General features: G+C 45.5%; 1 protein-coding gene across 2 annotated transcripts in view; it reads left to right on the top strand.

The window, feature by feature from the left end:
- Window positions 1–8,071: 8,071 nt before the first annotated feature.
- LOC308479772 (complement factor H-related protein 5-like) overlaps window positions 8,072–22,649 on the top strand; it is a 29,909-nt gene continuing 15,331 nt past the window's right edge. Inside the window, exons 1-10 of one of the 2 annotated variants that reach the window (XM_081010625.1) lie at window positions 8,072–8,343; window positions 10,923–11,156; window positions 12,333–12,438; window positions 14,030–14,106; window positions 14,449–14,649; window positions 15,964–16,146; window positions 18,109–18,279; window positions 19,327–19,509; window positions 20,038–20,217; window positions 21,376–21,549. In XM_081010625.1, the coding sequence (XP_080866751.1) occupies window positions 8,280–8,343; window positions 10,923–11,156; window positions 12,333–12,438; window positions 14,030–14,106; window positions 14,449–14,649; window positions 15,964–16,146; window positions 18,109–18,279; window positions 19,327–19,509; window positions 20,038–20,217; window positions 21,376–21,549 (1,573 nt within the window). In that variant the 5' untranslated portion in view covers window positions 8,072–8,279. The remainder of the gene's footprint in view (window positions 8,344–10,922; window positions 11,157–12,332; window positions 12,439–14,029; window positions 14,107–14,448; window positions 14,650–15,963; window positions 16,147–18,108; window positions 18,280–19,326; window positions 19,510–20,037; window positions 20,218–21,375; window positions 21,550–22,649) is intronic. The other variant, XM_081010626.1, reaches the window with a different exon arrangement.

Here is a 22,649-nt window from a genome sequence, read left to right as displayed (position 1 = left end):
ACTGGGTTGACCTGTTGAATGACCTCAAAGGGACCCAATCTCCTGGGTCTTAATTTCTTACAACCTCCTTTGAACGGCAACCCTTGGGTTGACAGCCACACCCTATCTCCCACCCTTATGGTTTCACCTTCCCTTCGGTTCTTGTCTGCCTGCCTCTTGTATTCTTCCTTCGCCCTTTCTAAGTTGAGTTGGAGCTGACGATGGATTGCTTCCATTTCTTCTACAAAATGCTCGGCTGCCGGGACGCTCCATCTCTCCCCTTCTCCCCCTGGGAAAGCCCTGGGATGACACCCATAATTAGCCAAGAAGGGGCTCATCCCTGTGGACACATTCTCGGCATTGTTGTAGGCAAATTCCGCCAGCGCCAACTTTTCTACCCAGTCATTCTCTCTGTCATTGACATAACACCTCAGGTATTGCTGGAGGACACCGTTTGCTCTTTCCGCCTGCCCGTTGGTTTCAGGGTGCCGGGCAGTCGAAAAGTTGACCTCCACCTGCAGTAAGCTCATGAGCTTCCTCCAGAACCTGGAAGTAAATTGTTTTCCTCGGTCTGAGACCACCCTCAATGGCACCCCGTGCAACCTAAAAATGTGTTCTACAAATAACTTCGCTGTCTCTTCCGCCGTGACTGCATGCGAGCAGGCTACAAAGTGGCACATCTTTGTTAGTAGGTCTACCACCACCATGATGGCTGTTTTCCCCTTGGACTTCGGCAGATCAGTCATAAAATCTATCGACACTGCCTCCCAAGGTCGTTCTGGGGTTGGTAAGGGTTCTAATAGCCCCGCCGGTGCCCGCCTCTCCCCTTTGGCTCGCTGGCATTGCTCGCACCCTCTTACATACTCCCGTACATCTTCCCTCACCTTAGGCCACCAAAATTCCCTGGTGACCAACCACATGGTTTTGTGTTGTCCAAAATGCCCCGCCGTGGGGCTGTCGTGCAACTGCTTGAGTACCCTCCCCCTTAAGTCTCCTTCAGGGATATACAGTGCCCCTTTGTAATACAAAGCTCCATTTCTTTCCTCGAAACCCCCTGGTTCCTCTCCCTCACCCCTAAGACCTCTGAGCTTATTCTGGGCGTATTCATCATTCTCTGTTTCCTCTACCAGTTCTCTTTGTCCCACCAATGCCGCCCCACACACCCAGCGGTCCTCTGGAATGACATGTCTCTCTTCGGGTGCTCCCTCCCCCTCCAAATATTCAGGTTTGCGTGAGAGAGCGTCCGCCCTAATGTTCTCTGGGCCTGGCACGTAACAAATCTCAAAGTTAAATTTGGAGAACTCCTGGGCCCATCTCACTTGCCGTTGGTTGAGCACTCGTGCCGTCCTCCAATACTCTAGGTTCTTGTGGTCAGTGCACACTTGCACCTTATGTTGTGCGCCAATTAGCAGGTGCCTCCATCTCCGGAACGCCTCATGAATGGCTAGTAGTTCTCGGTCATACACCGTGTAGTTCCTCTCGGATTTGTTCAGCTTTCGCGAAAAAAAGGCACACGGTCTCCACTCTGACTCCTCCTTCCCTGGCTGCAGAAGCACCGCCCCAATCGCTCTGTCTGATGCGTCAGTTTCCACTCTCATCGGTTTTTGTAAATCCACATGCAGGAGTTGTTGTTCCGAGGCGAAGGCCCTTTTTAGTTCCTCAAATGCTCGCTCCGCCTCCTCAGTCCAAACGAACTTCTTCTTACTGCTGAGACAGTCCGTAATGGGCGCCGTCAGGTGGGCAAAGTTTTGGATGAACTTACGATAGAAGTTACCAAATCCTAGGAACCTCTGCACATCCTTCCTTGTTTTGGGTGTTTTCCATTCCAGCACCGCCTGGACCTTGCCGGGATCCATGGCCAATCCCTTGTCTGACAGGCGATACCCCAGGAATTCCACCTCCTTGGTATGAAACTGACACTTCTCCAGTTTCACCCACAGCTGGTTGGCTTGCAGCCTGCTCAACACTTCTCTGACGTCTCTCACATGCTGCTCCTCATTCTCAGAATACACCAACACGTCGTCTAAGAAGGCCACACAATTCTTGTAAAGCAAAGGCCCCAGGACGTGGTTCATAAACGATTGAAAGCATGCGGAGCCTGCTTGTAGGCCGAAGGGCATAACTAAATATTCAAATGCCCCTAAAGGGGTGAACATGGTGGTTTTCCATTCATCCCCCTTCCTTATTCGTATCAGGTTGTACACCCCCCTTAGGTCCAGCTTTGTGAAAATCTTTCCCTTCCGCACCCTTGTCAAAATGTCGTCAATCCTGGGCATAGGGAAGGCCACTGGTTCTGACACTGCATTTAAGGCCCTGAAGTCACACACCAGCCTCGGCTTGTTCATGTTTTTTTTATCCACAAAAAACACTGGGCTGCCCCCCACCGCCCTGGACTCTCTGATGAACCCTCTCTTCAGGTTCTTGTCAATGAACTCTCTTAGCTCCTGCATCTCTCTGTCTGACATGGCGTACAGCTTGCCTACAGGGAGCTGTGCCCCAGGGAGTAAATTGATTTGACAGTCAAAGGGTCTATGCGGGGGTAGTTGGTCAGCTTCCCTTTCGCTGAAGACGTCGCGGAGATCTGCGTATTGTCGTGGTACCTTCACGTTCTCCGTTACTTCAGTCCCTGCTAGGGTGGCTTGGGCCCCTGCCAAACCCTTTCCCTCTTTGCAGTGTTCTAAGCAATGTGCTGAACCAAAAGAAACCACTCTCTGATGCCAGCCCACCAGCGGATCATGTAACGCTAGCCAGCTCATCCCCAATATAATGGGAGCTCCTCCCAAGGTGGCCACATTAAACGCTATCAGTTCGGTGTGCCTTGCCACCTTCATTATCATTGGGACGGTCTGCAAGCTGACTTCTCCTCCCAACAGCTCCCTGCCATCGATCGTGGTCACCTGCAGGGGGTTGCTTAAAGGGATCGTCTGTATCTGGTGTTCAGCTGCAAACTCTTTGCTCATGAAATTGCAGGAGCTGCCTGAGTCCAACAGCGCCTTTATCTTTAGAGGGTGTCCGTTTGGCAGCTCTAGCGCCACTTCTATCACTAGGGCGGGTTTAGGAGGTTCTGGCGTGGGCACTTTCACTGCTCTTTGGCCTGGCTGCTGTGCCCCGACGGTGGCAGCCAGGCGTTGGCTTTTACTTGCTCCGGTATTTCTTCCTCTTTTCCCTCCACAGCTCCTACCATCCCTTGCCATTCCTTCCTCTGGGGGCAGACTCTGGCAAAGTGACCTGGCTGTTGGCAGAGATAGCATTTCCGGGCGCCTTTTCCCTCCTTCTTTCCCCCCTCACTGGGCTTTGAAACTGCGCGCGCGCGCGCTGTTCCGATTTCCATCGGCTCTGCCGGCGGGAAAGTTGGCTCTGGAATGTCTGGAATGCGGAACTCCTTCCAACATTCCCCCTTCCCTTCCCGCCTCTCCAATGCTCTCGCCTCCTGGCGCGCTCCTATGGTCAGCGCTGATTTGGTCAGCTGGTCCATAGACTCCGCCCTGGGCGCCCGGGAAAGTTCGTCTTTCACAGCCGAAGAAAGCCCTTCTTCAAAGAGCATTTGAATGGGTTCCGCCGATAGATCCCACCCCAATTTATGGATCAACATGGTGAACTCAGTCCAGTACTCACGGACAGATCGGCTCCCCTGTTTGCAAGCCATTAACTGTCTGCGCACCACTCCCTGTTCAATATCGCTGGAAAACATCAGATCCATGGCGCGAAAGAACTTCATCGTGTCCTTTAGGACGTCACTATTCGCTGCCATCAGGGGTCTAACCCAGTCTCTCGCCCCCTTTTCAAGATGCCCAATCACGAAAGCCACTCGTGATTCCTCGTCAGGGAATTCATCAAACTGCAGATTGAGGGCATATTGCATCTCTGTCCGAAAGCCATGATAGTCTTTGGGCTCCCCCCCCAAACTTCTGCACCAATCCTGGTACCTTTCTGGCGAGCTGGGTGGCTTTCCCCTTTTTGTCTGCATCCTGAGCCCTCCTCTCCTCAAGCCTCGCCGTCTGCAGCGCTAGCTGGACCTCCAACACCCGGTACCTTTCTTCCAGGCTTGGACCCGCTCCAGCTCCTGCTTCTCTGGTTCCGGCTGGGTTGCTCATGATGCCTTCTCCTGCACAAGCTGCTTTCAAAGACTGTCGGAATGCTGTGATGGGATGATGAGCTGCTTGTGCGTAAAATCGTATCCCCTCAGAGTTTGTTCAAGTCCACAAACCTCTGTCTGTGACGGAGCCCCTCAGACATGGCTCCTCTAGTCACTAGCAGATTCCGACAGTGGTTGCTTTCGGAATCGCTTCCAACATAAAAGCTCCTTAACGGAAACACGTCTTCTGGACTCTCTGCGTGACAGTTTCCGGCGAGGAGTGGGTGTCCCTACAGGAGGTCCTGAAGCCTCCCCACTGTTTTCGCTGGAAGTGTCTCTGAGCCATCCCTCCAGCTCACTTTCCCTCAGCTCAGCTCCTCTCCCCCTACTGGTTCCCTCTTCAGCTGCTGAGTCTCTCTCAACCTGTGTGAGCCCTTTCACCTCCCTTCCTTCCGATGGCAGTTCCCTGACAATACCCAAAGAAGCATTAGTGCAAAATATTTGCACACACATTTCTTGCTGTAGACGTTTGAACTCCTAGTGAGGAGTGCAGCCTAAATAATGGACTGGTGCATAATTGCAACAAAGCTCTTTTTTAAACTACAGTGATTTTCTGTTCCTTAAAAAATAAAATAAAACAGGCACCAGAAAAATGTTTTTAAATCATTATATAATTAAAAATAACTTGCAAAAAAGTTTAATGTTTTGATTATATTAATAAAGATGTTGATACGATTTATATTGATATTTTGGATTTGTTCATACAATGTTCTGACTATGGACATATTAACACCATCAAAATTCTTACCATCAATACCTGTGGTTTCCTTTTTGTGGTTTTCAACAAAACCATGTGTCATAATGTCTATCATCACTGATCAAATGTGGACAACTATCTCTCCTCTGCTCTGTCTTATTATTTCTTACTGGTGTCTTTGGGGTGCCCTACTGCTGGACTATACACAAATAAAAAGTGTCGTGCTTTGTTTTTATAGGTCACAGTAGAAACTCCTCATTGAATCATTTCGGTGCTGACTTGTATACAAACGGCACTACCAAATGTTGCAGTGCTTATTCCTGAAACTCATTACATCAGCAGAAGCATTTCTGCTTTCCAGATGGATCTCCCCCCCCACACACACACACACATTCAGTGTTTTGGGGAGATTGTCCAATCCCCACAGCTGATTTGGGGCATGCACTGGGAAGGGGGAAGGGAACTCAGTTGCTCTAGCAGGATTAGTAGTGCTGGCTCCCGCTAGGTGAACTGTTTAGTTGAATCCAGCCCATAGATTGCAAACAGCAAAAATAATGCAGAGTGAGTAACTAGAAGGCACTGCTAAACCCAGTGTCAGGATGCTGTCAGCAGCTCCTGGCTGGTTGCCCAGGAAAGTATAAAGACAAGGAAAAGTTTCTTACCATCCTTTTTTAAAAAAATATTACAGAGAGAGGCTATAGAACCCTGCCACTTGGATAATGACATTGTCCTGAGTGAATCTCCACCCTGGTCTCTCCCACTTCCTCATTCATCACTTCCATGGGTGCTCCTAAGTGCCCTTTGTCTTTGAGCTCTTTGGTCTCCTAGTTCTAAGGCTCACCGGGTTCTGGGAGACGGGGGGTCTGGAATGCTTTCTAATGATGTGTCAGCCAGGTAGCCAGGTGTTGCTCTGGTTCTCCCATGATTTCCCAACTTTCCGCCTCATCTGCCTCTGAGCTGCAACCTGCCTCAACCCCCTGTTGTAAATCTATACTATCTTCCTCGTCCTCCTCCCTGGAAGGATCAGGAAGGGGAGGCAGTCTCCACCACTCCTCCTCTGTTCAGTCCCTGACACCCAGGCACCTGCAGGCAATACAGAACTGAACCCACCCACCCTCCTGCTGCCACCAATAAGTGATGCCAGCTGATGGACAGGTGGGTGTGGTTTAGAGTAAATACAGTGGTACCTCGGGTTAAGTACTTAATTCGTTCTGGAGGTCCGTTCTTAACCTGAAACTGTTCTTAACCTGAAGCACCACTTTAGCTAATGGGGCCTCCTGCTGCCGCTGCCCCGCTGGAGCACAATTTCTGTTCTCATCCTGAAGCAAAGCTCTTAACCCGAGGTACTATTTCTGGGTTAGTGGAGTCTGTAACCTTGAAGCGTATGTAACCTGAGGTACCACTGTAGCCATATTAAACCCTCTGGCAGTATAATATTGGGCCATGTGCCAGAAAGCCCCCACATACGCTGAGCAAAATGAAATCACATGATGTGTCGTTTTTTGAATTTGACAGCTCAGTCCTCTTCTGATAGTAGCAGGTACTGCATCAGCCTTTATATGCAGGGATTTGGCAAGCACCGTTCACCCACACGTGGAAGATTTTGGGGCCAGACAATGGAAGGGGCAAGGCAGGGGGCACCCACCCACCCTGCAAATTCTAAGTAGGCACTCTTAAACCACTGCCCAAGGGTGCAATGGTGCCAGAAAGGTATACTTTCTTCAGTGCCATCATGCAAGTGCAATGATGTGTGTGTATCTGGGATTGGTCATACTTGCTATAAGACTTCTGCCATTTGCACTCCAGCCATCCTCCAGCCTGTTTCATTGCCCACAGCTCTCTGGAAAAGCAAGGAGCCCAGCAGGGTCTCCTGTGTTAGGGAGTGTGTTTTGCAGCAATTGTATTGATGTCCCTATCTGTGCCAGCACTCTAGTCATGCCCCTAGAAAATACCCCAAAGCATGCAAGACTGCATCACATTCCATAAGTCTCCATGGACAGATCATGGAGGTCTCCCACCCCATGGGATAAAAGGCATAGTCTATCCCAATTCTGCAGGAGATACCGGCCTAAAGGCCTGACCTACAACGTGTTTGGAGTCCATGATGTATTGAAACAGCCCCATGGTTATTGTGGTGGCCTTGAAGTCCTCCGCTGCTCTTGACTAGGTAGCATCAGTGTGGGTGTTGAAGTTCACCAGAACAAGTGCTTTTTTATGGTAAATGTGGTTATTTTTCAGCATCAACTTCGACAATTTCGTTTCACATGGTATCCACAACTCAACACTGGTGAGGTGCACTTAAATCCATTGGACCAATGAAGTTAAGCAGACTTCATTCATTTGGATTGTGCCTCACAATTCAAAAAGAATCTGCTTTCTAGCAACCTTTTCAACTAGCCACAAAAGCCGTACTTTGTAAAAGCAGCATGCATGCCATGCTGCTATTAAACATATGGTCATAAAAGGTAAAGGTAAAGAGACCCCTTACCATTAGGTACAGTCATGACCAACTCTGGGGTTGCAGCGCTCATCTCGCTTTATTGGCCGAGGGAGCCGGCATACAGCTTCCAGATCATGTGGCCAGCATGACTAAGCCGCTTCTGGTGTACCAGAGCAGCGCACGGACGCCGTTTACCTTCCCACCGGAGCAGTACCTATTTATCTACTTGCACTTTGATGTGCTTTCAAACTGCTAGGTTGGCAGGAGCAGGGACCGAGCAACGGGAGGGAGCTCACCCCGTTGTGGGGATTCGAACCGCCAACCTTCTGATTGGCAAGTCTTAGGCTCTGTGGTTTAACCCACAGCTCCACCCACGTCCCAAAACATAGGGTCATAGCTAACATCAATTCCCTATACCGCCCCGCCCCCCCCAAGCATTTTCATTTTCTGATTTCTTCACAGCAAGCTGCTCTTAGAGGTGCAAGAACAAGGCTGGCAGAATCATTCTGGTCAACAACTAATGAGTGGACTTTACCCTTTTGGTTTACTGTCAGAATTGCAACACTCACAGACCTTTTGCAAATAATCTTAATTCTCTTAAAAATTCAACTGTGTCAGGCATTTCTGTAATTCTTTCTCTTAACAGGTTGCACTGTGAGACAAAAACAAACAAGCAGACAAACAAAGCAGCATGAAATAAACTATGATAACAGAGCAAAATAAAATAACTGTTGAAACCAAAGACAGAGAAATATTTTGTTGCTGCCAGGATTGCATCAGAGAACTCACAGGTCGTGTGTAAATAAACTGAGTTGGGTTCAAAAGTACCTTGCACGTTCCCCTAATTCTTGCTCTTTTCAGATTGGTCTATCAAACACAAAAAGCAGTTTTAAAACATGGCAAAGGGCTAAAGAAAATAATTGGTGGTTCCAAAGAGAGGAAAAAGATATTTGCAGATCATTGGAATATGTTGACAGATGAAAGTGAAAATTTTGTAGTACTGAGCATTGCAAGCTTCCTGAAATAATATGAAGAGCTGGCTGGTCTTTCTTATTCCATTTCTTCTTCTGACATCTTGTCCTTCCCCAAATGGTAAGTTGTGTAGGTGGCTGACAAATTTTTTTACCAGGGAAGTTGGATGTTGCCAGATTCCTTATGGGTTGGATCTAACTCAATTGTACTTGGGGCCCAATGAAATCAGTGTGAGAAAAATAGAGGTTATTAACAAGTCCCTAACAACTTAAACCCTTTACTAACCTAAGTCATTATCAACTAAAATACTACTAACCTATAACCTATAACACAGTCCTATACATATCCACTCAGAAAGCCCCAGCAGGACTTAGTCCTGGAAAAATGTGCATAGGATTGTGGCATTAGTGTGGAACCAACACTTTAAAAAAAAAGTTAGTTTCACCAGAATGGTAGAACTAAAACTTCAGGTAGGAATAGAGGTGGGAAGGCCTGGAAAAAAAACTGGAAAAAATGGGGGGAGGGACAGGTTTTCCCCCGTTTTTTTCTGAAGCCGTTTTTCCCCGGAAAAAATGAAAAAAATTTTTTTGATATAGTTTGAATATTCCATACACTATTTTTTTTTTCTTCAAATTTTTCCTGGGGGGAAAAAAGGCTTTGGAAAAAACCCAAAAAAACCCTGTTCCCTCCCCCCAATTTTTCCATTTTTTCCCAGGCCTTCCAGCACCCACACTTTGGAGCTCCTTGCCGATTGACACCAGGCAGCTGCTCTCACTACTCTTCCTGGCAACTGCTCAAAACATTTTCGTTAGGGCCAGCCCATCTAAACATGTAGAAGCTGCATGCAATTTACTTCCTTTTAACCACTGCTGACTTTAATCATCGATTGCAGTGGTTCTCAACCTGGGGGGGGGTCCCCAGATGTTGTTGGACTACAACTCCCATCATCCCTGAGCTCTGGCCTTGCTACCTAGGTGTGATGGGAGTTGTAGTTCAACAACATCTGGGGACCCACAGGCTGAGAAAGGCTGATCTATTGAATACTCTTAAATGCCTGCTTTTAACTGTGTTTTATCAATCATTTTAATATTCTGTTGTATATTTTTGTAAACTGCTTAGAAAGCTCTCTTACCATCATGCGGTTTATAATATATAATAACAAATTCAATTAAACACACACACGCACACTCCTTTTCCTTTCAAACAGAGTTTGAGCCTTAGTGCAACATACTATTCAGTAACTGGATGTTGGTTACTTCTGGGCCTGGCATGCAAAAAAATTTGCATTATGCTTTGCCCTGGCTATCCTCAAGCAGATATGGAAAGGCCTCGAGGGCAGGGACAGAAAAATGGGGGAAAACAGGTTTTCCCCTGTTTTTTTCCAAAGCTGTTTTTTAGAAATCCATGAGAAAAATTACAAAGAGGAAGAGCAAGAAGAAATAGAAAACGATAGCAGTAGTTCAGAAAATGAGATAGAATAAACCACATGTATATGTTGTGTCTTCTCTCTCCTTTTAAAGCACTACCCAAAGGGTAGACCTTCTATGGAGCTTAAATATTGAAGTGGAATTTACTGTAATTTTATTTGCTGTTGGTGCTAAGGGGCAAATCTGATTATTTTTTATGTTGATGGTTTCTTGCTTTTTTTGTTGCTTTTGAGGGAAAGGGGGTGGTTACATGTTTTATTGCAAGCATAATACAGTGGTACCTTGGGTTACACATGCTTCAGGTTACATACGCTTCAGGTTACAGACTCCGCTAACCCAGAAATAGTACCTCGGGTTAAGAACTTTGCTTCAGGATGAAAACAGAAATTGTGCTCCGGCGGCGCGGCAGCAGCAGGAGGCCCCATTAGCTAAAGTGGTGCTTCAGGTTAAGAACAGTTTCAGGTTAAGAACGGACCTCCAGAACGCATTAAGTACTTAACCCGAGGTACCACTGTACTTTTATCTACACCAGGGGTCATCAAGGTTCACTGCTGAGGAGCCCCCTCTGTGGGCCAGATCGCGGGCATGTGTGAGCGCGCCTGCCCACGATTTCCGACATCTGCATCTGCGCAGACATGATTTTTGGCGTCTGCACATGCGCAGGTGTGGTTTTCAGTGCCGTGGAAGCGTGTCCCCATACTACGCTGCGCTGCTTTAGCGCAGTGTGTGGTACTCACTGAGCGTGCGGCTCGGTTTGGGGGTGGCTTGTGGGCCAGTTAAACGACCCCCATGGGCCGCTAGTGGCCCATGGGCCTTAGGTTATCTACCGTTGTTCTACACTGTGTTTCACGCAATTTGCAAAACTACTCCACACTGAACTTTTTTTCAATTTTTCCAAAATTTCCAGTTTTTCCAGAAAAAATGGGGGGGGGGGGTTTTCTCATGGCTTCAAATTTTTTTTTCTCATGGCTTCCTGAAATTTTGCAGCTCTAGGTAGGAATCAGAAACTGCATTCCCCCCTCCATTATGGCAGGGTTTCCCAAAGTTGGGTCTCGAGCTGTTTTTGAACTACAATTCCCATCACCCCTGACTGGTACCACTAGCTAAGGATGTTGGGAGTTGTAGTCCAAAAACAGCTAGAGACCTGCTATCTGCGTAAGTATCTGAGTTGTGGTGCAATGAAGGGAGATTAAAGTTATGAGGCCAACATTTTTATTGCATAATTCCAACTCAGTTCTTTTTCACTTCCTTCAAATTCTTTAAAATTTACAGGTCAAAGGGTGCCATCTATTGTTGATTTTACTGATGTTATTTTAATTGAAGATTGCCGACCACCACCAATAAGAGACCATGAAGACCTTGCAGACATATCAGACAAAAAGTCCTATTCGCACGGGGATGAAGTCATTTACAATTGCCAGCCTGGGTATATAAAATTTGGGCGCATAAAACTGCGGTGTAACAATGGAAAATGGGTACAATCCACACCACATGTGCAATGCAGAAGTAAGCAGAAACATAACTTTATAAAATTCACAATCACAAGCTATTGAAATATTTGAACAGTTTATTTTTTCTCTCCTTGTGATAAGCCTTGGGATGGCCCATTTTTTTTAAAAAAAAAAAACAGCAACAACAAGGCAATGAAAGATTGCATTTCACTTTGTAGCCACTAAACCTTTTTCTGTTTACTTTGGGTTTCATATAATTGGAGGTCTAAGACCACCAGAGTTGGTAAGGACAAGAATGTGCCCTAGTCTTGTGGATAAGCAGAGGGCTGGTAAAGGTAAAGGTAAAGGGACTCCTGACCGTTAGGTCCAGTCGTGGCCGACTCTGGGGTTGCGGCGCTCATCTCGCATTACTGGCCGAGGGAGCCGGCGTTTGTCCGCAGACAGCTTCTGGGTCATGTGGCCAGCATGACTAAGCCGCTTCTGGCGAACCAGAGCAGCGCATGGAAACGCCGTTTACCTTCCCGCCGGAGCAGTACCTATTTATCTACTTGCACTTTGATGCGCTTTCAAACTGCTAGGTTGGCAGGAGCAGGGACCGAGCAACAGGAGCTCACCCCGTCATGGGGATTCGAACCGCCGACCTTCTGATTGGCAAGTCCCAGGCTCTGTGGTTTAACCCACAGCGCCATCTGTGTCCCTGCTGGTAAAGAGGGCTGGAGAGCTCTGCAAAACTTGCAAAGGATCAGCTGGAGGCACACTTGTCCTCCAGCTGTTATTTCTGGGGTTGCTTTGACTTAAAAAAAGAGCTGGGGACATAAAATACCAGGTAGGAGACATTTCAGGGATGTTATGCAGCAGTGGGGCTGGAAAGGGACTGGGAGATGCTCTAAGCATCTCCCATCACTACAGTTATCACTACGAACAACATCATCTCCCTCGTTAAGCTTTATAAAAGAAGGCATTTGATATGACAGCATCATGTTAAGACTTTCCCCACAAATCTGTCTATAAGAGGCACCCAGTGAATCAGAGCAGGGATGGGGAAAGTCTGAGCATGATGATGTCACGTGTCTTCCTTTACTTCATGTTACTGGAAAGAAAGGAAGAGGAGATTCGAGGTTGATCTTCTTAGCAGCCTTCATACATTTCTCACAGCATAGCATCGTTTTCAAGCACATTCTTATAGCCATAAGTGTTATCTTGCTTTACACTTAATTTTCTTAATTTCCAGAAAGGCCTTGTGGACATCCTGGACATATCAAATTTGGCTCTTTAGAACTTGTTAATGGAGACGAATTTGTCTTTGGTGCTCGTGTCGTGTATCGGTGCAATGAAGGGTAAATATCCCCTCTGTTGGTGCAATGAAGGGTAAATATCCCCCGCCCCTCTTCAGATATTTAGTCATGGTAGTATCTTTAGGACAGCTGTTATATATATATACATATATAAATGGATGTGGGTGGCATTGTGGTCTAAACCACTGAGCCTCTTGGGCTTGCTGATCAGAAGGTCAGCAGTTCGAGTCCCCACGATGGGGTGAGCTCCTGTTACTCTGTCCCAGCTCCTGCCAACCTAGCAGTTCGAAAGCACAACAGTGCAAGTAGATAATTAGGTGGTGGCAGGAAGGCAGGAAGTGTTTCCTGGTTTCCATCACAGTGTCTCGTTGTGCCAGAATCAGTTTAGTTATGTTGGCCACATGACCCAGATAATTGTCTGTGGGCAAACGCCAGCTCCCTCGGTCTGAAAGCGAGATGAGCGCCGAAACCCCATAGTCACCTTTGACTGGACTTAACCGTCCAGGGGTTCTTTACTTTTATTTTTTGACTATATGTGCATATATATAATGCATATAATGTATATAATGCAAGTACCCAAGTGAATACTCAGAAGGACCCAGCAGAGCTTCTGTCATGCAGTAACAGATAAATCGTAAAACTGGGAAACAACAAGCAATGGGAAAACTCTATTGAGATTGCTCCCACTCCCCCAATCAGGGGTTAAACCAGAAATGTTATGAGGGATCAGAAGGTGTCCCCTCTGCCATTTATGTTGCCCTCGAACCAATGCTAAGCAAACTCCTGCCAGCTCCCAGCTCCCAGATCTCAGACACATTCTGGCCTGCTTCCCTCCTCTTAAGGCTTGGTAATCCTCCCTGTGATGGATACTGGGGAGGAAGATTTGTTCAAGGGCTTCTGCAATCCCCAGGGTCTAGCCATATTGTGGTGCTAATCTGGTTATAATGACCGAAGGGATGAGGAGAGAGAGAAATCTCTTCTACCCTATTTGCCTTCTTTCTGCAAAAAACTCCTAGCCTTAAGAACAAGGTGAGCAAGGAAGGAGTGTGTTTGTATATTGGAAGGAGTTGTATATTGGAAGGAGTTGGCGAGAGCCAGTGTGGTGTAGTGGTTAAGAGCAGTGGACTCGTAATCTGGGGAACCGGATTCGCTTCCGCGCTCCTCCACATGTAGCTGCTGGGTGACCTTGTGCCAGTCACACTTCTCTGAAGTCTCTCAGCCCCACTCACCTCACAGCGTGTTTGTTGTGGGGGAGGAAGGGAAAGGAGAATGTTAGCCGCTTTGAGACTCCTTCGGGTAGTGATAAAGCAAGATATCAAATCCAAACTCTTCTTCTTCTTCCTCTCCCTGATACTCAGTTTTCAACATTCAGCCAGTATGGGGGAACTGAGGATTTGAATACTCACCTCGCTTTAGTGACCAGCTCTCCTGAATCCATTCAATTTGAGTCTGAGCTAACCTGTGGTGAACACGCATGCCATCTCTAGAGAAAAAAAACCTAGAAAATAATCCTGCTATTCTAGAAGTATTTGTTTGAGTCTCAATGTGTTTCAACGTTATTCCAAAGCTGCTCCTGTCATGTAATTATTTGGTTTTAAAATGTTTCGGTTTCATTTTAAAAAAAAACTTGCAGGTTTCAGATGCTCAGTCCTACAGACTTCCGTGATTGTCGTGCAGATGGATGGAGCAATGAGGTCCCTCGTTGTGAAGGTAAGTGGACCTCTACAGATCTTGACTGAGACTCAAAGTACTGCAGAATTGCTTGAGTTTTTACTAGGTGTCTCCTCACAGTTTTCTCCTGCCCATCCCTCTCTCTTGTTCTCGCAGCAACTGCTGCCCCCATATCCCTGAAAAGCTCCTCCTGAAAGCCAGAGAAACCACAGAGCAGCTTTTCAAGATGCTGCAGTTGAACGCTTACCAACTCTTTGTGTTTGTCTGGATGTGCTTTCAACATGGGCACAGGGACTGAATCTGAGCCTTTGCCCTTTGCAGTGAGTGGAACATTCTGGTTTGGTTTTTTGGGCTTACCTTTTTATTTTATCTTTTCCAAAGCAAAGAACTGTGCCTACGTCCGAATAGAGAATGGATTCCTAGCTAGCAAGTACGAACACTCTAAAAACAACTATTTTCCAAGCAGCATTGGACAAGTGATTTCCTACAGTTGCCATCCTGGTTTCCTGACCCCAAATAAAGAAGAATGGCCTAGAATTACATGCACCAAATTTGGATGGAATCCAGAACCGAAATGCCTCAGTAAGTAGATGTTTATTGCATTCTCCTCTTGGCTCAGAAATAGAAATATAAGTCTAATAGAAAAATTAACTGTGGAGGCCTTGTGAGACTGGTAAGAATATATAAAGCACAGTCGGATGCTACAGACACAACTTCGATCTTTTATTGTGTTTCCAGTGATCTTTTATTGTGCTCTGTGATTAAAGACACTACGTAAAACAACACCCATCATTGCTAGAGAGCTGTTACTGAAAATATTGCATCTATAGATAGTAATTGACACCAAGGAAGTTATCCCTGATAAAACCTAATCTTTCTTGTATGTTTTGGAGAGGGTGTGGCACAGTTGGTGCATACCTCCACATGAGATGGGGTTGCACCAGGTACAAGTATTTTAAAAGCTGGTATGACGTGAGATTGATGAAATTACAGTGGTACCTCTGGTTGCGAATGGGATCTGTTACGGAGCCCCGTTCGCAACCTGAGCAGAATGCAACCCATGTCTGCGTGTGCGCGGGGCACGATTCGCCACTTCTGCGCATGCGCATGACGTCATTTTGAGCGTCTGCACACATGCAAGCAGTGAAACCTGGAAGTAACCCACTCTGTTACTTCCGGGTCGCCGCGGGACACAACTTGAAAGGAGTTAACTTGAAGCAAACGTAACAAGAGGTATGACTGTACTGGTCAATAACGTATGTTTTCTGAGTTTTTCTTTAGCAACTAGCAACTGACTGACTTGTAGCATTTCTGGATTTCTGTGCATGCTAGGAATAGTGTGCATGCGTAATGGCTTACAGGAGGTTCTGCCACTGCAACCATACTTCCTCCAGGACTGTCTTTTAAAATAACTTAACAAAAGAAAATATTGAAATAAAAGCCCCCCGTGTGCTAATCAGACTTATAGACCTGTTAAAACAAGATTGGGAGTCACATACCGGTGATTGGTTGACTGAAAAGATGAGGATAGCTAATCAGAATTAGGAAACTGGAAATCAACAAGCAAGAAAGCAGAAAACAAAGAAAAGACATTATCTCCTTTAATCCAGCACACGGGGAGTCCCACCTTTGAAATTAATTGAATTTGGAATACATTTAAAAAATGTAATCAAATTTTTCACTAGGATGGAGTAATAAAACTACCCATCCTGTATTTTTGTTACTATCCATCCCTCTTCATCCCCCTTTTTTGTGTAAACCCCAGAAAGGCACCACACTGTAGTAGCCAAGAAAAGTTATCCGTGTGGGCACCAGACAAGCTTCCTTGAGGAAAGCATTCCAGAGACAGGGCCCCATTACTGACAAAGCTGTCTTAACTACTCTTTTTGCCTCTAGAGCAATGTGACCCTTCACTACCATTTGCACATGGTAGATTCATTTTCCTAAATCAGCAGACCTTCAGAGAAGGTGAAGAAATTTCATTTTCTTGTGATGAGGGCGATGATGCTCCAAATGCAAAAGGAACAGCCACGTGCACAAAAAATGGCTGGTCGCCTGCTCCACGTTGCGACACGAAAAGTGAGTGTTATTCGCGGTATCTTATCTGAGAATATAGAACCCGAGGAACTGTTCTGCTGTAAACAGCAGGTTACATGGTTTTCTTTGACTTCTTAAAGCTTAAACTGTGCATGTTTACAAATCCCATGTGTGGCAGAGGAAAGAAGGCATTGGCAGCAGCCACCCCTTCTATATCCTCTTCACAGGGTAAAACAACCACTAGCACTCTGGGTATGCACCACACACGTGGTGGATTGAGCTGAACTTGGGAGAACTTGCAGCTCTTTAGAACAGGCATAGGCAAACTCGGCCCTCCAGATGTTTTTGGCCTACAACTCCCATGATCCCTAGCTAACAGGACCAGTGATCAGGCATGATGGGAATTATAGTCCCAAAACATCTGGAGGGCCAAGTTTGCCTATGCCTGCTTTAGAATCTCTCTATCCCTCTTGACATTTTTGTTGCTGCTACCACTAGCCCAGAGAAAGAAGTGTAGAAAAGTGTACAGTGGTACCTCTGGTTACGTACTTAATTCATTCCGGAGGTCCGTTCTTAACCTGAAACTGTTCTTAACCTGAAGCACCACTTTAGCTAATGGGACCTCCTGCTGCTGCTGCTGCTGCACCGCCACCACACGATTTCTCTTCTCATCCTGAAGCAAAGTTCTTAACCCGAGGTACTATTTTTGGGTTAGCGGAGTCTGTAACCTGAAGCGTATGTAACCCAAGGTACCACTGTAGTTGGTTGCCCTTTGTCTTGGGCCCAGCTCCAGAGTACAATTTATATACTGCTTAATTATAATCATCTCTAAGCACAAGTAACTCAAAAGAGTAAAGGTAAAAAAAAGAGAGTTAAAACTATAAAATCAGTATTCAGTTAAAATGCCCAGTGAAGTAAAAGTCTTCAGTAGGTCAAGTCTTCAGTAGAGGTCCACCCCATCCAATATTTAGGTCAACCCTCTCTGACCTCAACTGGGAGTTCCATAAAAGTGTGTCCACAAAACTGCACACACTGTTCCTGTGGTGGAATCTGAGCCATGGGGGACCACAGCCAGTGAATCTATAGAAGACCTCTGTGATTGGGCAAACATAGAATGAATCAGGCAGTTCTTAAGCTATCCTGGGCCCAAGTTGCTAAAGGCCTTTTGAATTAATACAAGAATAGTTGCAACACAAGTGGCAGAAGGATGGTTTTTGAGGCTCTAGGAAACTATGGTCAAAATCCAGGAAGCTACCGAGGTTCAGAAAAAAAGGGGGCTTTGCAGTCTCATAGCTGGTGCAATCAAGCACTGAAATGTTGCAGTCCACCAATCTATAGGGTTTCCAAGGCTTTCTATCCTGCCTCTGCTTGCTGTCTTCTTAGCCAGCTTGTCCTTGTTATTTGTAGTTTACCAGGAGGCCAGTAAAGCTTTTCTCCTTAGAAGCGTTATGGGTTTAAATGTAAATGCTGTGATTTGCATCCCTGTATTGGGGGTGGGGTTAAATGTAATCCTTCTCTTCCCACACTATATTACAATGTAGGAGCCAACCTGGGCAGCAGTGTTTATAAAAGGGAGGTTGGGTATATGTGTAAAGACAACATGACCACATCTGGTCACACTGTGTAAATCAATAAATGGGCTGACATTATTGTTGATGAATTGCACCTAATGCTCTTGATCAGCGATTTTATATGCAGAGTGGATATACAGCACTGCCTGTGAGCACCAACTGAAAAGGTCCTCAGCAAAAACTGGATGGCCAGTCCTCAAGACAGAGTGATGGATTTGCTCTAGCAAAACCATTCTAATAATTTGATGCTGACACCTTCTTTTCTTTCATAAAACATCTCTTTCCATTTCAAATGACACGATACAGTGGTACCTCGGTTTCAAGTCTCTCTCCAGTACATTAGTTTCAAGCTAACATAGTAAAACTAAGATGCTAAAAATAATAATAGCTGTGTTTAGTTATATTAATCTCTTTTCCTCAACATTTCGTCCAGCAATATGTGAAGGTCTCCTGTTGGAGCATGGGGATATTCAGCCGAGAAAAGACCAGTATCAACCCAACGATGTTTTGCAATTTTTCTGTCATGAAGGATTCACAATAGTTGGTCCTGCTTCTGCCCAGTGTTATCCCTTTGGCTGGTCTCCACTGCCTCCCCGCTGTAAAGGTACCTATTTCTCCACAGACTATTAAAGGAAGTTCCGTCACAAATGTGCTTTGTGTTCTTATAAGTGTGCGTACCTTATTTGGTCAGGCACCATTGTCCTGTGTTCTTTGTTAGTCAGAGAGGAGGCAAAGTGCTCATCCTAGGGAAGATGACAACAGCCTTTTCGTTGTGGCCGTTTACCTCCATGTTTTGATAAATTTGTTTTCTTGTGTATTTTAATTTGTACTATTTTATAATTGGTTTTATAGTTGTAAACCACTTTGAAGCCACCTTACCAATTAAGCCGTATAAGTATAAATTAATTATGATAAATAAATAATAATAACAATAATTTATTGTGGTGTGTGAAGAAGGGACTCTCCAGTTGATGCCAATGGATGAGTAGGCTCATGAAAATGATGAGATTAGAACCCATAGTTGGTGCTGGGTCCTTTCCTCCCAACTGTCTCATCCCTCCTAGCTGAAACTCAGGGAACTGAGCAGCTGCAGTGCCTGGAATAGTTGTGAAAACTGGGCATTAGGCTGTAATTCAGTTTTAAATGTAAGCCATCTGGAGATCTTGGTAACAAGTGGCTAATAAATCTGTTGTTGTTGATGATGTTGTTAGTGTAAATACCTGTCTATAGTAAAGGTAAAGATAAAGGGCACCTGGATGGTTAAGTCCAGTCAAAGGCGACTATGGGGTTGCAGAGCTCACCTCTCTTTCAGGCTGACGGAGCCGCCGTTTGTCTGCATACAGCTTTCCTGGTCATGTGGCCAGCAGGACTAAACCACTTCTGGTGCAACACTGTGATGGAAGCCAGAGCGCACAGAAACGCCATTTACCTTCCCTCTGCAGTGGTACCTATTTATCTACTTGCACTGGCATGCTTTCGAACTGCTAGGTTGGCAGGAGCTGGGACAGAGCAACAGGAGCTCACTCCGCCATGGGGATTCAAACCGCTGACCTTTCCTATCAGTGGTTTAGACCACAGTGCCATCTGTGTCACCTGTGAATAGTGTTGTGCAAACCTTATTAGGTGAGGAATTATGTTTGCTTACTTCTAGAACAAGTCAAGCACTGTAAGGCACCAGCCAACATTAGGAATGGCAGTATTATTGATGATCTTCTTGAAGAATACCACCATGGTGACCAAGTGGAATATGAGTGTAACATCAAATTTGTGATGACTGGATCAAAGATAATAGAGTGTGTTGATGGGAAATGGACACCTGTACCTTCTTGTACAGGTAAGCCATGGTTGCAATCCGTATAAAATAAGTGTGTACACAGTGTACTCTGTGTGTGTAATCATTTTCCATGATTCTATGTAGTCCAATGATTCCTGTATCCGAGAAAGCGGAAGAGAACATCTTAAATATTCTCTTCTGATTTCTCTGCTCTGAAATTATCTTAAATGTTGTGTACAGGCTCCTTTCCCCAGCTTCAATAATACTAACATAAACGTATCAACCGGGTTTAAAACAACCAGATATTTCTTGCACCACATTAAGTAATTGCAATGGCATGTGGCAAATTAATTTCCAATGAAAAGGTGAACCCTGAAAGTTTATATACTGACCCTTTCACCTGACACTGCCAGTGAACGCTTTGTGCCTGGAATATGAGTTAGGAACAGAGAGCTGTCCTTGACTTCTGAGAACAATGGATTTGCTACACTAAGTAAGATCCTATTTCAATTAATAAAGTTGCCTTCCGATCAGGGTCTAAACACAATCTGGAGTATTTTCTTTCACATTCCTTTATGCCTTTTGCAGTAGAGGAAAAGAAATGTGGTCCACCACCCAGTATTCCAAATGGACATGCAGCTGGAACACTCAGAGAAGAATATATTCACGGTGAGGATGTGGAATATGAATGTGAAGAAAACTTTGTCATCGTTCAGACCAGCTTAGCCAGGTGTCTTCATGGACTTTGGGAATTACCTAGATGTGCAGGTAAGCAGAGCTCATAGTTTACTAAGCTGTGATTCTCACCGTAGTATCTATGGGGTTGCGCTATTATGAAGTGTCCAAAACTCATACTTGTGTAGGGATGTCCCAAATTACAAAATTCATCTCATCTTGGTCTTGGTTGAAATAAATCCATACAATATCTAAGAAGCCCATACAGTGGTACCTTGGGTTAAGTACTTAATTCGTTCTGGAGGTCCATTCTTAACCTGAAACTGTTCTTAACCTGAAGCACCACTTTAGCTAATGGGGCCTCCTGCTGCTGCCGCGCCGCCGGAGCCCAATTTCTGTTCTTATCCTGAAGCAAAGTTCTTAACCTGAAGCACTATTTCTGGGTTAGTGGAGTCTGTAACCTGAAGCGTATGTAACCCGAGGTACCACTGTACATTATTATTTTTTGTTGGTCAATAAAGCAAAATAACCTTCACAACAAAGTGGCCCAATATGTGAATGCACTTATTATGGGATTTTATTTTATTTTTGTGACTATGGAAGAGTAACAACATGATGCTCCTCCAAGTACATTCTATGTAGCCTTGAGCAAGTCATTGCATCTCAGCCTCAGTTTGCTGTCTGTAAAATTGAGAATAATTTTGATCTCTTTGCCGCAAAGATTAATTTCCATAAATTCTCTCTCTCTGTGTATATATATAAAGGTAAAGGTAGAGGGACTCCTGACCATTAGGTCCAGTCGCGGACGACTCTAGGGTTGCGGTGCTCATCTCACTTTATTGGCTGAGGGAGCTGGCATACAGTTTCCGGGTCATGTGGCCAGCATGACTAAGCCACTTCTGGCGAACCAGAGCAGTGCACGGAAATGCCGTTTACCTTCCCGCCGGAGCGGTACCTATTTATCTACTTGCACTTTGACGTGCTTTCAAACTGCTAGGTTGGCAGGAGCAGGGACTGAGCAATGGGAGCTCACCCCATCATGGGGATTCGAACCACCGACCTTCTGATCGGCAAGTCCTAGGCTCTGTGGTTTAACCCACAGTGCCACCTGCATCCCACATGTATATATATAGAGAGAGAGAGAGAGAGAGTTTGAGAACTTATCCAGACATTTTCAGGCTTATTAATTCATGTAAATGTGTATGCCTTAGCTATTAAGCCACCTCACTTGAACAATATTTGAATTATTAGATTTTTCAACAAAATGTGCACGTCCAAATATGCCTAAGAATGCAACTTTTGCATCAGCTGTTCCTCTGAAAAGTCAGTATGACAACAATGATGTCCTCAGCTATATCTGTGATTCCAGGCTTCGTGAAGCTAAGTGTGTTGAGGGAGAATGGTTACCCAAACCGGAATGTAAAGGTACGTTCTTTTTTCCGTTGCTTTCTTAACTTAGGTAACTGACATAGCTGGCAGTCAAAAACTGAAGGAAAAATGCAAATACAATATACATTGGGGCATGTTGCATCCTCAGAAAGGAGGTATTTCCATTTTGAATTTTGTTTCCTTTTGAGGGGAGTGAGATTTCCGCCTATTCACTTCTCCAGCCCTTACTCCTGACTGATGTACTCACGAGGGGAAATACCGAAGAATAACAGTTTGCAAATGCATTTGTAGGTTGGTCGTGCTTCTTTCGCAAAGCCGAGACAAAACTCAACAACAGAGGCTCAAAAGCAGCTGTAAAAACAAACCACCACCAAGTGAAACCACAACATAGATTATTTTTATTTCTTCTTTGATATCTTAATTTAGGGACGGAATTGGCTCTCCTGGTGAGGCTTGAGCTGTGTGACTAATAGCCTCTAATTTTTTATTTCAATATTACAGAGAGAGGCTATAGAACCCAGCCTCTTGAATAATGGCTTCCTGTCTAACAGCCCTTCCCTGAGTTGACTCTGAGAAGGGATTGGATCAGCTCCCCCCTCCTCCCTTTCTGACAAACTACTTCCGTCTTTGTTCCCTCCTGATCTCTCCACTGTTCATCCTGCTTGAAAGTTAACCCTTTCCATTCCTGGCTGCTTCCTTCAGTTGTCTGCAACCTTCACTGAGAGCTGGCTGTAACCCTTTACTGGGAGCTGGCTGCAAACCTTCACTGGGAGCTGGCTCTTTCCTCACACCAGCCCAGACTGGTTGTAACAGATCCAGGCCACTTGGAGCAGTTGCTGGTCGGTTGGAACCAGTTTAAGCGGGTTGTAATAGGACCAGGCTGGTTTGAACCGGTCTAGGCCGGTTTGAACCGGTCCAAGCTGGTTTGAACAGGTCTAGGCCAGTTTGAACTGTTCTAGACTGGTTTGAACTGATCTAGGCCAGTTTGAGGAGGTCTAGGCCAGTTTGAACCAGTCTAGGCCGATTCGTTCCAGTCCAAGCCGGTTGGAACAGGTCTAGGCTGGTTTGAACCGGTCCAAGCTGGTTGGAACAGGTCCAAGCCAGTTGGAAACAGTTCAGACTGGTTGGAACAGGTT

This window comes from Podarcis pityusensis, assembly GCF_964106645.2.
Source record: "Podarcis pityusensis genome assembly, chromosome: 6".
Lineage (NCBI taxonomy): Eukaryota > Metazoa > Chordata > Lepidosauria > Squamata > Lacertidae > Podarcis > Podarcis pityusensis.
Note: the sequence above shows the minus strand (reverse complement) of the source record. Positions and strands in the feature narration are given on the sequence as shown.